Here is a 15,198-nt window from a genome sequence, read left to right on the forward strand (position 1 = left end):
TTTCTTAAGGGTTCATTCTGGTTTATAATTTTGAAAAAATTAATTTTTTTTTTTTTTGCATTTTTCGAAAGTAGACATATGTAGAATTATCATACAAAAATTTTAGAACGATCCGAGCAGTCTAAGTATATTATTTTGCGACCAAAACACAGAGATATTACAGAGAGAGGAGACAAACCATAAACGGTTGTTTAAGTGGAAATGTCTCTGCATATTATTCAGAATGGTGTAGGAAAACAAAACTAGTATTCAGTTTTTTTCGCTATATTCTTTTTTTTGGAAAGGTTTTTTGGTATTGGTGTGCATGGTATAAATATGTTTTGCAAACTTATGGACCTCGGAAAAGGTTTAAGTATCTCTGCATATTATGGAATCGTTGACTTTATACTAATCGCGGTCAATACTGTTTTTAACGTAGTGTCGCATAAAGCCGTCACCGAAGAGCAACTCGAAAACAAGATACGAGGAGAACCAGAGGATATTCTGTCTGTTTCTGGCGACGGCTCTTAGGCCAAAAGAGGATTCTCTTCGTTGATTGGAATAGTTTCTCTAATTTTAAAATACAGTGGAAAAATTGTCGTCGTTTCTATAAGGTCAACTTACTGTAAAGGATGTGAGATGTGGAAAAGAAAAGTGAAGGAAGTAAACTATCTTGCCTGGTACGAACAGCATAAAACGCATTGTACGATAAACTATGAAGGTAGTGCCGGGAAGATGGAGGTTGATGGTATCGTGGAGATGTTTCTTCGATCACTCAAGAAGTTCTCCGTAAAATATGGTTTTTATATCGGCGATGGCGACACGAAAACTTTTCAAATGTTGCTAAATGTTTTTCCCTACGGCGAAGATTTTGTTATCAAAAAATTCGAGTGTATTTTACATGTTGCCAAACGAGTTTTCAACCGTGCTAATGAAGCACGAAAAGCACTGATTCAAAAGAGAAAAGCTTTGAAACAAGCGGAAGCCAAGAAACCTGCTGCAAAAAAAGGACCAAAGAAAGTTGTAAAAAAGAAAAAGTTATTAAAAAAAGTGTTCCAGTGATTAAAACTCAACGATTGACTATAAAGTTGATGAAGGAATTGTCAACTAACTATGGGTTAGCTGTTCAAAGAAATAAAAATTCAATTGAGAACATGAGAAAGGAAATTTGGGCGGGGTACTATCACAAAATTTCTACTGATGATGACCCGCAACATACATACTGTTCTAGCAACTGGTGTAAGTATCGTAAAGTTGAGGCAGCTAAAACCCTTGATACTTATAAACATCCTCCTCCTCTCGCTAAAGATGTCCAAGAAGTATTAAAGCCAGTGTACGAAGACCTGACAAAACCAGAATTGCTTGAAAGATGTTTAGGTGGCAACACTCAAAATAATAATGAGTGCTTTAACAAATGCGTTTGGGCTATGGTGCCTAAACATCTATTTAATGGTAAAAAAATTGTTGAAATAGCTTGTCAATTGGCAGCTTGTATATTTAACGAAGGTTTTGATCCAATACTAAAAATAATGCACGTTTTGGAGATAAAACTTGGCCCTATCGCAGTCAATTACGCTAGTCACCGCGACAACACGCGTGTGCGTTCAGCCAATCGTTTGAGCGGAGAATCTTTAAAAGAGGCCAGGACACAACGAAAAAAGGTTAGAGTTGAAGAAAATGAGTATTTTGAAGAAGCACAAGGCATACTGTATGGTGCAGGCATCGCAGAATAAGGTAGAGTCAGACTTTTTAAAAATTTGTTAAAAGAAACTTTAAACGCGTTTTTCTCGAAACAACGTTTTTTTCGGTTGGCGGGCATGATATCTCCAAAACTACTCAACCGATCCTTCTGAAATTTTAACCACATACTCTACACATGAATGGCTATCTCGCATGCTACAACTAAGTCAAAATATTAATTTTTACTATTTTATTTTTACAAAAAACTGCGAAAAAAATCAAAGATTTTTTTTTTTTTTCGAAAAATGGCTGTCATTTTGTTTTGCTTTCATAAAAATTGATAGTTTTAGCATACCCGATAGCTATTGTCATACTAAATTTAAAACCGTTTAATTTTTTTGTTTTAGACCACCCGTTCTCAAATTTCGATGCCCGCCAACAGCATACCTTTTTTTGACGGGTTCACGTTTGTCAGCCATTTTGGATGTCAAAAAACGTTAAAAACAATACAAAAAAATTTTTTTCTTGTACTTCTAGAATGTATTTATCAGACCCAACAACTTTCATATGTATATGTATCCTACTAAGCCTAAAAAAAAATCGTGAAAATAGCCTTTTTTCTCGGCGTAGAAACCAGAATGAACCCTTAAGTGCAAAATCTAATAAAGATCTATTTAAATATTTAAAATTATATGCGTATGCTATATCAGTCCAGGACTGTGCTGAGAAAGTTTCTATAAAAGAATTATTCCATAATTCCTAATTGCTTAAAAATTTTTGTTGCACACACTCATTAAACCAATCTACAGCAGAATCTGTCAAAAATAACCTCAAAGTTTCTGTATACTTATTTTGTGTGATTCCTACTCTCAAACATTCTTGAACGAATAATCCAACCCAAGTATTGGGTTGAAATGTTGAAAAAATTGAAATTTTCTCCATTAAATTTTTCTATAATCATATCTTTTGCTAAAGATCTAATAGATTTTTCTTGATTACCCGTGTTAGTTTGTTCTTGTAACGGTAAGACCTCATCTAAGTATTCATCGTTAAATGCAACATTTCCCTCTTCATCCATGTAAACACCTTGCAATTCTGCATCAAAAATGATTACTACGTTACGAAATTTATTTCTAGTTTTAAAGCCTTGTACAACATTTTTGACCACATTAGTATCAAAAAGTTGCCTATGCTGTGTGCTAGTTTTTTTATTTTTTGGAAATTGAAAAATTTCTAGTTGATTCACAAGTTGTATAGTTTTTACCTTCACTGTAGTGCTCTTGGCATCAGGACCAGCCTCAGATACAACATGGAATTTAGCTTTGTTCTTCATTGTATTGAATTGTAAGTTTCGAAATCAGAGACGTTAAAAAGGAGTGGAAATTTGGAGGTTATAAGTCAAACACGAATTGATGCAGTGAAATAACTGTAAAAAACAAAACACATTTACATATTATCCTATGCTAATTTACTATCTAGTTTTATACTTAATAAACAAACCTGATTCAATACAATTGTCGATAGTCTTAAATAACAATTATCACACATGCCTTACACATGGTCTTTCCTTTTCTGAGGTAAAGTCTTGCCTACCGCGCTAGATAGCACAGTTTGGCGGAACGTTTAAACTTACATACATAAATAAGCTTTTGAGAAAGATCTTGAAGAAAAAATCCATTTCGGTGGTTCCGTTGCCAATAGAGAGATTTTCTTGACCCTTGATGTAAGTAACTACTGGCATTCGTGGTGCACAGTTAGATGCATGGGACCAGAAAATGATGGTGGATTCTGGTTCTGGAGCTCTACTTCATCGTTAAACAAATCATTGTACAATCAGTGTACCCAAATAAAGACATAGAATTTTGGAAAAATTTCATATTTTCTGATGAAAGTAAGTTTAATTTATTCGGATCAGATGAGAAGAATTGGATGAAAAATATATGGAAAATCAGATAGAAAAAAGTACACTTTTGCAAATCTAAGTCATTTTTTTAAAATTCACTTCATTGATAAACGGCTTCTTTCTTGCGGTTCTGCCGTATATGTGAGCCGAATAAATAACGTTTCGAATTGTTTGTGAATTCATTGTCTTTCCCCAGTGTGTTGCGACATCAACGGACAATCTATGAGTACTTACAAATGGATTTTTCTAACTTGTTTAATGATATCGCACCGCTCCTTATTGTTAACCCTTTGCGGTCGGATTAAATTTGGAGATGGATATTGTACTGGTCGGAATTAATTTCCGTCGATAGAGCAGGTATACATAACACGCAAGTTTACGATGGATAAATAAGATTTAGTAATTTTTTTCTGAACTTTAGATAAATCTTTATTCAATACACCCATCTAGTTATATGTTTTTGTATAAAAATTATGTTTTATAATTCTCCTTCATGTGATATTTTTCAAAACACTCTCCAATATGCAGGCCAGGTTTTCGAATTCATGTATCGCAAAAATAATTGGTTTAGTGCCTTTCACCCTTAATCATTCTGTTTGAACATACACTACAATCTTTAATTTTTACATTTTCACAATGCCGCAATATATGCAGTTTTCTATTAAGTCTTTCTTCCTTATCGGAAGTCGATGGTCTTCCTGGTTTTGAATCTGCTCTGTCACGAAAATCACCTACCAGTTGTGCCACCAATTTTCGGACGAATATAAAATGTGACGTAGGTGTCCTGTTCTCTCTTCTAGCTGAAACCCTATATAAAATGTAACTATTTATTACATAAACCTCTAATCTCCAGAAAAAAAAATTTTCGCTACCATTTGCACGATTTTCTCATAAAACAATATGAGCTTGCTAATTGGCTAAATACAATTTATATAATATTCTTTGGAATTCTACAAGGTATCGTCGAACGGGCCCTACGAGGCCTCCACTCCCCACAAGCCTCCATTCCTCTTCTTGCTCCCCCTTCCTTGATGGAGGCGGAGTCCGCCCCTAAAGGTCTGTCCCCCTTCCTTGCACCTCCACCCTCCTCCGTTCCGGGTTTGTCTGAGACCGGTTTTGTCTTTTGCGGCCGCTGTTATGGTGTCTGCGGCTGCTCTGGTGGTATTGGCGACCGTACTGTGGGACTTCTCTGTTGTGGGGGGGGGGGCCCTGGTAGATAGGAGGGAGCCCGTGCAGGTGGTAGTGGTGGTGGTTGCTGTAGTGAGCGTCGCCGGAGCGCAGCTCGTAGCCACCTCCTTCTCCGGCGACAACGGTCGAGAGTACACCACTCTTCTTCGGACTCCCATTTGTCGCAGGGAGAGAACACCCTTGGTCGTGTTGGGGAGGGACAGGCGGGTGACGGGGTTCTCCTTGATGGTGTTTGGGGACCTTTTGACTGTGACCTTGTCACCCGCCGCTGTACTTCTTTTTCTGGAAGGGGTTCGGGGGCTGGTGGTTGTGGTGGAGAGGGAGTTGCGGGTGGTAGGGTCCTCTTTCGGGATGGTGTTAGGGGGACCCTTGATTGGGGTGTTGTCACTTGCCTCCGCACGACGTTGGTGAATGAATCCCCGGAGTCCGAGTCAGTGAGTGGAGAAGGGTATACGCGGTGATGGTGAGGGCGTCCGTGGGGGAACTCGCGTGTTTCAAGGAGGGGGGCGGAGGCATATGCATCTTTTTATGATGCATGGTTATTTGGTAACGGGCATATACCCCCTCGCCCGCGCATATACGCACTCGGCGCATTTGTGCACTATTTTATCATTAACATTTTTATGATATAGTTTTAAATGTTTTACGTAATCTTCTTGCCTCCGCCCGCCTGCAAATATCCCATCCCGGCGACCATCGCGGTTCATCCTGCCTATTCTTTCGGCAGGACAGAGCTCGCACTGAAGCTCTGTGACGGTAGGGTTTAGAATAATAATCTCCCTAACGTCCTCTGCACCGACCTGGGCCGCCGTGAGCGATGTCATAATTTAAAATAAATAAAAAATATGTAAGTAATAATAAAAAAATAACATAGATAAATAAAAGAGGTTAATAAATAAAATATAAAGGAAGATAATTAAAATAAATACAAAAGTTAATAAATAATACAGAATACGACTGAAAGCAGTCAAGATCTCCTGCTGCTGGTGGATTGATCGATTAATCGCCGTGGTGAACCCGATAATTTTGAGTGTAGGGCCTCTAACTTTTGAGCGACCGGCCGTGCACCAGACTCGCGTGAGAGCACCAGCTGGTCTCGCACCACTTGTTTTTATGCCGCAAGGCTTTTCCCTGACGAGCCAATAAAAAAGGCATTGTTTCTTTGTTTGGCTCAACCACGTGTTTTATTTTACACCTTAACCTAATCCTTTATTCTCCACTTCATAGCATACAATTAATGATCAGAGGAATTTTCATTGAAGAGTCCTTTAGTCATAACATTCTGGTGCAATCCTGTAAGGTACGAGTTCCCGACTTCTGATTTACGAAGCAGTGAATAGACTATCACCACGCCGAGCAAACCGATTAGAGAACAACGAAGTCGAGAATGTCCGCCATCTTGCGAACATCTTCATCGCCCAGCTTAACCATCATCACGAAAGATCTAGAAACGAGATAAGTAGTTTCAATTATCCGTGTGTGCGCTTATGAGTACACACCTTTGTTCATTAACATATATTTCAAGTGAAACTGCGCCTTCGAATCCAGTAGAAGTTTCCAATTTCCAATATCATTATTCATTTATTCATCATTTGTAAGAAATTTCATATTAGGCTTTGAATCGATATATGAATAACTTAATTATTAATATCAACGGTAGAAACGTATACATTCATGAAATAGTTATTTCTTAATCACGCGGAAATCGCTTTATCCTTGTACAAATAACGATAACATTTCGGCGGCCCCACCGTCACGCCGCATTCCTTTATTTGAACGGTCGACTAGAAATCGAAGACGCTGTGACGTGTAGAGGGTTCTCTATAGTAAAAATAAAACTAGACTAAATTTTCTTTGCGACTTGCTTTTCTTTATTGAACATTTATCAACGGCTACGTACAGACTAGTAACTACTTCCTGTTAGCGTGATTCCCTAACCTTCTAGTAACTTTAGAGGGCGCGATCTTCGGTCGTACCGCCACAGTCGTGTAGCGGTACGACCGATGGTCGCGCCATCTAAGTTACTAGAAGGCTAGGGAACCACGCTAGCAAGTGTGGTCACCAGACGAGTACAGTCTGTGCGTAGCCGTTGAAAAGTGTACAAGAAAGAAAAGCAAATCGCATCCTAACAATAAAGATCATAAAACAAATTCAGTCTAATATTATCTTTACTATAGAGAAACCCTCTACAGTAAATTGGTGCCGAAACCCGGGAACGTCCGCGTAAAAAAATAAAAAAATAATAAAAAGAAGAACAATGGCACAATCAACCAGCGAAGCCAACGTGACCCGTGCCGATACCGACACAAAGGAAGTCAACGCCAGTGAATTTAGAAATGTAAATCTTCCATCCTTTTGGAAAGAGGAACCAAATTTATGGTTCGTGATGTTGGAAAAGGAATTCGCGGCGTACAACGTTAAATCGGATGCCGTAAAAGTGTCAGCGGTGGTAAGAAGTTTGGATACCACGCTGATAAGAGAGGTATACGACATCCTAGCAGCCCCTCCCGAACAATGTACGTACACACATTTGAAAGAAGCCTTAGTACAGAGACTAACTAAATCCGACGAACAACGGCTAAGGCGATTGTTAATGGGAGTGGAATTAGGAGACAAAAAACCCTCCGAACTTTGGAGAGAAATGAAACGCTTAGCAGGAGATAGTGTTAGCGAGAAAATGCTCCTAACATTATGGATGCAAAGGATGCCAACCAGGGCACAAGAGATCCTGGCCATTGCAGACGAAAATACGTCACCCGCAAAGTTAGCGGAAATGGGTGATAAGATCCTCGAGAGAGAGCGTCTGCCGGAAACGGCCGCCATTACGGAAGCAGCGCCAATAAGAAGTACCGCTCAAACAACAACCAATCGCGAGGTAGCAGAAATCAATCGGAGAATCGATCAACTAACAGAGAAGATGGAAAAATTGATGCGCGGTAGAAGAAAGTACCGAAGTTTCCGCGGAAGATCCCGAAGTCGAAGCCGATCATCAAGCAAACACCGAAACAATGACGGCCTATGTTATTACCACTGGAAATTCGCGGAACAATCGTGGAAGTGCAGACCCCCGTGCAAATGGACAGGCCCGGATAAAAGAAAGCCTTCGGAAAACTAATGCAAGCGTCTCAAATAGAGGCAGTTGACGACGCGACGAGAAACCTGCGCCTCATGGTAAATGATAGGAAAACAGGAGCATGTTTTCTGATAGACACTGGTGCAGACGTCTCAGTGATTCCACGTACTTCGATAAGTGAAACCAAAGACAATACGTGTAAGTTGTACGCGGCAAATGGTGCAGAAATAGACACATACGGAAAAAAACTTTTAAACTTAATTCTTGGACTCCGTCGAGATTTTTCATGGAGATTCATTATAGCGAATGTTTCTAAAGCAATAATAGGCGCCGATTTCTTGCATTTTTATAATTTATTACCTGATTTAAGAAACAAAAAATTGTTAGACGGCAATACATTGCTTTCTAGGAAAGCAGAATTAGTAAATATTGACGTTCCAACCATTTTGACCATTAATTGCAATAGTCCGTATTTAGAACTTTTTAGGGAGTACGCAGATTTAACGAAACCAACTTCCAGGAAACCCATCAGCCACACGGTGAAACATCATATAATCACAAAAGGTCCTCCAATAGCAGAGAGAGCAAGAAGGCTAAATCCGGAAAAACTGCGAATCGCACAAGCCGAATTTCAGCAACTAGTCAACGAAGGAATCTGTCGCCCGTCCAAGAGTCAATGGGCGAGCCCTCTGCATATGGTACCAAAGAAAAACGGCGAATGGAGGCCATGTGGAGATTATAGGCGACTAAATAGCGTTACGGTACCAGACAGGTACCCCATTCCACATGTACACGACGTCACGCAACAATTTCGTGACTGTAACATATTTTCTACAATAGACTTGTCTAGAGCATATCACCAAATTCCGTTGGCTGAGGAAGATATAGAAAAAACAGCGGTAATCACACCTTTTGGTCTGTACGAATACACAGTGATGCCTTTCGGTTTATGTAACGCGGCGCAAACGTTCCAAAGGTTTATGAACATAGTATTAAGCAAATTAGATTTTTGTGCCTGTTACATAGATGATATAATTGTAGCGTCTAAAAATAAGGAATCCCATGAAAAACATCTGCGTGCAATATTCGATAGACTTAGGCAATATGGACTAACAATAAACATTTCAAAGTGCAATTTTTTTCAAAATAGCGTAAACTACTTAGGTTATAAGATAGATAATAAGGGTATAGCGCCGTTGGGCGAGCGAGTCCACGCTATACAAAACTATACAAAACCAAAGACTGTTTCAGAGATGCGACGTTTCCTTAGGGTAGTGAATTTTTATAGGAGGTTCTTACCAAAGGCTGCAGAATGGCTTGATCCACTTAACAAATATATGGTAGGTGCCAAGAAGCACGACAAAAGACTGATAGAATGGAATCAAGCAGCGGAAGAAGCGTTCAAAAAAGCCAAAGAAGCAATTGCCACAGCAACATTATTGGCATACCCAAAAGAAAAAGCGATATTAAAACTGAAGACTGATGCTTCCGATAACGCAATTGGAGCAGTGTTAGAACAATTCTGTGATAACAAATGGGAACCACTAGGATATTTCTCAAGGAAACTAGAAAAAGCGCAAATTAGATATAGTGTGTATGATAGGGAATTGTTAGCTATTTATAAAAGTTTAAAGTTTTTTTAGGTATTTTGTCGAAGGAAGAGAATTAATAATAGAGACTGACCATAAACCACTGTCATACGCTTTTAAGCAAAATACTGACAAAGCAAGCCCAAGACAAGCCAGACAGTTGGATTACGTAGGACAGTTTACTTCCAAAATTGTTTACGTTGCTGGAAAGGACAATGTGGCAGCTGACGCTATGTCAAGACTGGAAACCATAGACATGCCAGTCCTAGTATCAACAGAAGAGCTAATGGCAAAGCAACAAGAGGATGACGAACTAAAGAATATTTTAGCAGAAGAAAAATGGAACCTGCAAAAGATTTTCCTCGATAGCTCTGATAAATACATATATGGCGACATAGTAGGAAAAAGCATAAGACCATACGTTCCGGTCTCTTTACGGAGGCAGATTTTTAAGAACGTACACAATTTGTCACATCCCAGCGGCAGAGTAACAAAACACCTTATAGGAAAAAGCTTCATGTGGCCAAAGATGAACAAAGATATTGCAGAATGGTCAAGTACATGTTTAGCATGCCAAAAGTGCAAAATAAGCCGTCATAACAAACAGGTACCTTCGAAAATAGAAGTACCACAAGGACGTTTCGAACATGTGCACATAGACATAATAGGTCCATTACCAACGATTAAAAATATGAGATACTGCCTAACTATGATCGATAGGTTTACTCGATGGCCAGAAGCAATTCCAATGCCAGATACCTCAGCAGATACAGTGGCAACAACATTCTATTCGCAGTGGATTTCGAGATTTGGTTCTCCTATTACAATTACAACTGATCAAGGAACACAATTTGAAAGTCAACTATTTGAAGCATTAACCAAATTAGTCGGAGCGAAAAGAATTAGAACAACAGCATATCACCCTGCATCAAATGGAATGATAGAAAGATGGCATAGATCACTTAAAGCAGCAATAATGTGCCACGAAGAAAAAGACTGGGTAGGAATATTACCAACAGTGCTCCTTGGTCTACGCACAAGTCTAAAAGAAGATATAAAAGCTTCAGCTGCGGAATTGGTATATGGTGAAAACATCAGACTACCAGGAGAATTTTTCCTCAGCGAAGAGCTATTACAAGATCCACACATATTCCTAGAAAAATTAAGACAACATATAAGGCAAATCAGACCGATACCCACAGCACACCATACCAAAAAGAAACATTTTATTCAGGATAGGTTATATACATGTACGCACATATTTTTAAGGGTCGACGCTGTAAAAAAACCATTAGAAGCGCCTTACGAAGGTCCATACGAAATTATACAAAGACTTACAGATAATATTTTCAAAATTAACTATAAAGGAAAACATATAAATGTATCTATAGAAAGACTAAAACCAGCGTTCGTCGAAAAAGATTGCAATACCGATTCGTATGTACCAATTAAAACTTATTAGGTTAGGATAGAGATAATGCAATATTTTTATATATCTTTATATATTTTTATATTTTTATACACTTGTAAACATCTATAATTTTAAGTTTCGCATTTTATGTAATAAGAAAAATGCTCCGAAGGGAGTAATGTAGCGGTACGACCGATGGTCGCGCCATCTAAGTTACTAGAAGGCTAGGGAACCACGCTAGCAAGTGTGGTCACCAGACGAGTACAGTCTGTGCGTAGCCGTTGAGAAGTGTACAAGAAAGAAAAGCAAATCGCATCCTAACAATAAAGATCATAAAACAAATTCAGTCTAATATTATCTTTACTATAGAGAAACCCTCTACAGTCGTTTCGCCGGTCACTCTATCTATCGGCATATAGCTAGCGACGATCTTATACCCCCTCCATCGGGCTACCACTAACAATAAACGGATACCCCCTCCAACGATTTACGGCATCAGGACCGTACTCGCGTGATCAAGAACCCAACGCACGGCTATACACTCGTTCAAAGGACATTTTTTATAGTACCATAAATTAATTTGAGTGGATTTCGAAGAGTAGAATAATTAATAACGGTTCGTGATGGCATTGCGAAAACAGCTCGAACAGCTCGAACAAAAACGGCTAGTTTTAGAATTGGGTTTAACACACGTCGAAAATCTAATCTATGAAGGAAATCTAAGTAAGCAGGAAATAAGAAGGCGTTACGAACGACTTTCTCAGCTAGTAGAGAAATACGAAACCTTGTATGAAAAGTGCGTTACTGCTATCAACGAAGCAGGAGGAGTCGATAGTTTAACTCCAATCATAGAGAGATATTTCGCGATCGGAGACAAACTTCATTCAAACGATACCGCCACAGTTAACAACCCGAATAACGCTGATGAAGGCAACGATATCACGAAAACCCGCGATCAACAAATACCATTACAACGTATTGAGATCCTGCAATTCGACGGGAATATAGGGAAATGGATTCAATTTAAATCTAGCTTTTTAATCCTCGTAGACACGCGTAGTGATATATCGGATTTAGAAAAACACGTATACCTTCGCGACTCCCTTCGCGGCGAAGCCCTTCAAACAATCGAACATTATCAATTAACTAGGTGTTGAGGAATTTAGTGGTCAAAAATGAGTAGAACGCCGAGCAATTGCAGTGAGTGGTCAGATTTATTAAAAATGCGTACGAGTACACCGCGTGTCGGTTAAGATTTAAACTGAGTGGCCGTTGAGCGGACTACGTTCCGAACTTTCACTGATAATGTTATATTGAGTGGACTTGAGACGGCGTGATTATATTAATCACTTATGAATCGAACGATGTAGATTATATTAATCCCACCGAACCTATGACTTTGTGAGAAGACGTAGACAAAGCCGAGAAAACACGTGTGAATGGAACGAGTTGAAGAGAACTAATGAACAATGGCTGCCTGAGAAGCCGGCGTTACGGCATTACGGCTTCTTCACCGCCGAGATGAGTTATGGCGAGTCTTCATTGAGCGACAACTGTTGAGCATTCTGATTGGGCAGATTAATTCCCAAACACTAGGGAAAAATATAAGGACGCGTGGGGAGCCTTACTGAAGGCGTTCGATGTACCACGTATACTATTAGCTCGGGTAATCGACGCGTTAATCGACATACCCTGACCGAAGGCCGGATCAGCGAAGGACGTAACTGCATTCTTGAACGAACTGCGTTCTCACATCTCCACACTCGAGACATTTAATGTAAGTTCGGTGGCCTGGCCAGTACGTCTCGCTGAACGCGCGTTACCCCCCGAAATGCTACAAGAATGGAATAAACAGATAGATTCCGACGAATATCCGACTATCGAGCAATTCTTTAATTTTCTAACCCGATATGCGCGTGCGTGTGCTCCGCTGAAAACGCCACCAACGTCCGCGAACCTCGAGCCCCGCGCAAAACGTGGATATCCCGAGACGATGACTTTACGACCGCGAGAGCGACAGGATACCTATACAACGCATACGTTCTACACTCAGACTCTGGATAATTGTGTTCTTTGCAAAAGAGACGAACATTTTGTATACCGGTGTCCCCGATATTACGACATGACGATACAGGACAGACTGACAACGATTCAACAGTACGAATTGTGTCAGAATTGCTTACGGAAGCACCGGGAACCATGTAGAGCCTCGCGTTGTCGGATATGTCACCAGGTCCATCACACGTCATTACATATAGATAATGACGAGCATGAGATCACGAAACAGGAGAGCCACACCCTCGCAAAGAAGGAGACCGCGTCGACATCGCAAATGAATCCACCCTCACGCGGCTAACACCGAGTCTCATGTCAATTCGCTCGGTGTACCGAATCAATTTCTCCTGAGCATCATGTATCGTGTAAGAAAGGGAGACGGAACTCTCAGACAATGTCGGGCGGTATTCAACCAAAAATCAAAATATAACAAGGTGCCCACGAATTACAAGGGAATAAATCTACTGTCCTTCACCCTAAAATTAGTGACCAAAGTAAAAACGAACCTGATAAACGATTATCCTTCAAGAAAGTCAAGATCAAGAAAGTCCCAAATCTTTAGTTCCGGCAAGATACATAAAGACTCTTTTGGCTTTACCAATATGCTACTTTTTAGGACAATGCGCGAACTGGGCCAATCTAGCAACAATCTTCGAAATATCTGGTCTCGAAGACACTGATAGGTACATCAGGGCACGATATGGAAACCTTTCAGAGGAACTATCATCTGAGCAATCACTCGTTACCTCACAGAACCTTATTTCCGACGCTATAGAAATAGAATTACATTTGCTCATTCCATACTGTTGTAACCGCTGAGGGTGGCGAACAGGGTTATTAAGCGTACTGCCAAGGGGTGGCTGCATCTTCCTCAGCGCGCAAACGCGGAGGTAGTGTTCCTGCCTTCCAGGGAAGGTGGAGGAGGGCTCCTCCCGCTCGCGGACCTCGCTGACATCCTGACGATTAGTCATGCTTTTAAACGTCAAACTTTATAAGTTACTGAGCAGTCTCGACGAGCTCTTCCGCTGTAACTGATCCTCCAAAGATGTCAACGCATCGACCGTGAGTGATCGGTTTCACAGCAAGCGGCTGTGAATTAAAAGATCTCATTAAAGATCTCGATCATCTGGGTGTATCTTGATTTGCCGATACATTTTTGTTATATCAGTCGCAAACAGATACTTGTGTCGGCGTATCCAGATGAGCAAGTCGAAGATGTTGAGCATTAGATTCGGACCAGCGTGCATGATGTCATTGAGAGAGTGACCAGTGAAGCTGGCGCTTGAACCATTGAAAACAATCCTGAGCTTCGTAGTTGAGTTGTCTGGCTTGAGCTCCCCATGGTGAGGCAGGTAATTGTGTAGCCTTCTGCGTATTGAGCTGTCATCGAGCTTAATTATGTGCTCTAAGCGTTCATACTCTTGAATGAACTGAGTGTACAATCGGTCGTACTGACTGTCTCTGCCAAGTCGTCTGAGAATCCGTTCAAGACGTTGAGTCCCTGGCATGAGTAGTCTTGAAGTGGAGTTCACACTCCTGCTCTTCAGGAGTTAGCTGTGAATTGTCCGATGCTGGAGGTTCTTTTTGGACCAAAAACCGTGTAATCAACTCTTGCAAGGATGAAATCGTTACCTGTGAGATGCCATGATGTGCCGTTCCTGCAAGTGTAACAGGTGTTTAAATTGGGCCATTGACTAGCCACCCGAAGATGTACAGCTGAGCAATGGGAGATCTGCCTGAGTGCCTTACGATATTGGGCCTGATGAGTTGGCCGTAGAAGTCTTCTCTGACTATAAAATCTACTGCCCTTGGGATGAGAAACTCAAGATCAGCTTGGTTTAAACCCTTGAGATGAGGTCATTCGAGTTCATGTGGTATCTCGCTGGTTGGCCGGATGGTGGTAATTGTCTTGGAGAACATGAGCTGAGATTGTTACTGCTAGTGGTCTATACCTCGAGTGAAGGTTCAGAGTGACAACGCCTCTTGTCTGAAAAGTCCGTTCTCCGTTAATGCCATAAACGTCTAGCCTTGAATGCCTTTGTTCAAGGTTCAGTTATTGGGTAAGGCCTTCTAAGATTAACGAGTTTTTTGATCCAGGATCGCTGAGAACGCGAACCTAGTGTTGCGAGGTCGATGAGAAGACTGTTGCTGTTGCTGTGGCCAGCAAGGTGAGATGATTGAGATTTGCGAATGAGCACGCTCCAGGGGGATCGTTATTATTGACGACCTGTCCTGAACTTCATGCTGGTGAGGGTTTGGCTTAAAGTGGACGCAGCTTGCGCATCCTGAGTGGTCTGAGTCCGATCTGTTGATGAGCCGA

General features: G+C 40.6%; 3 protein-coding genes across 3 annotated transcripts; 2 read left to right on the top strand and 1 right to left on the bottom strand.

Annotated features, from left to right (window-relative positions):
* Positions 1-2,190, top strand: LOC149033803 (uncharacterized). Its single transcript, XM_089171996.1, has 2 exons — positions 1-1,713; positions 2,067-2,190. Exon 1 carries the CDS (start codon positions 1,071-1,073, stop codon positions 1,710-1,712), a length of 642 nt encoding a protein of 213 aa, XP_089028122.1. The 5' UTR covers positions 1-1,070; the 3' UTR covers position 1,713; positions 2,067-2,190.
* A 4,817-nt stretch (positions 2,191-7,007) lies between these two features.
* LOC149033804 (uncharacterized) lies at positions 7,008-7,865 on the top strand. Its single transcript, XM_089170265.1, has one exon. The coding sequence runs from the start codon at positions 7,008-7,010 to the stop codon at positions 7,863-7,865; it is 858 nt and encodes a 285-aa protein (XP_089026391.1).
* Positions 7,866-13,987: 6,122 nt separating this feature from the next.
* On the bottom strand, positions 13,988-14,386 carry LOC149033805 (uncharacterized). Its single transcript, XM_089170384.1, has one exon. The coding sequence runs from the start codon at positions 14,384-14,386 to the stop codon at positions 13,988-13,990; it is 399 nt and encodes a 132-aa protein (XP_089026510.1).
* Positions 14,387-15,198: the final 812 nt, after the last annotated feature.

The sequence above is a fragment of the Polistes dominula genome, unplaced genomic scaffold (assembly GCF_049000335.1).
Source record: "Polistes dominula isolate Pdom_NZ unplaced genomic scaffold, Pdom_raw_medaka contig_286, whole genome shotgun sequence".
In the NCBI taxonomy this organism is placed as follows: Eukaryota; Metazoa; Arthropoda; class Insecta; order Hymenoptera; family Vespidae; genus Polistes; species Polistes dominula.

Coding starts and splice junctions, on each gene's coding strand:
- LOC149033804 (XM_089170265.1), top strand. CDS start 7,008: ATGGCACAATCAACCAGCGAAGCCAACGTGACCCGTGCCGATACCGAC.
- LOC149033805 (XM_089170384.1), bottom strand. CDS start 14,386: ATGCCAGGGACTCAACGTCTTGAACGGATTCTCAGACGACTTGGCAGA.
- LOC149033803 (XM_089171996.1), top strand. CDS start 1,071: ATGAAGGAATTGTCAACTAACTATGGGTTAGCTGTTCAAAGAAATAAA.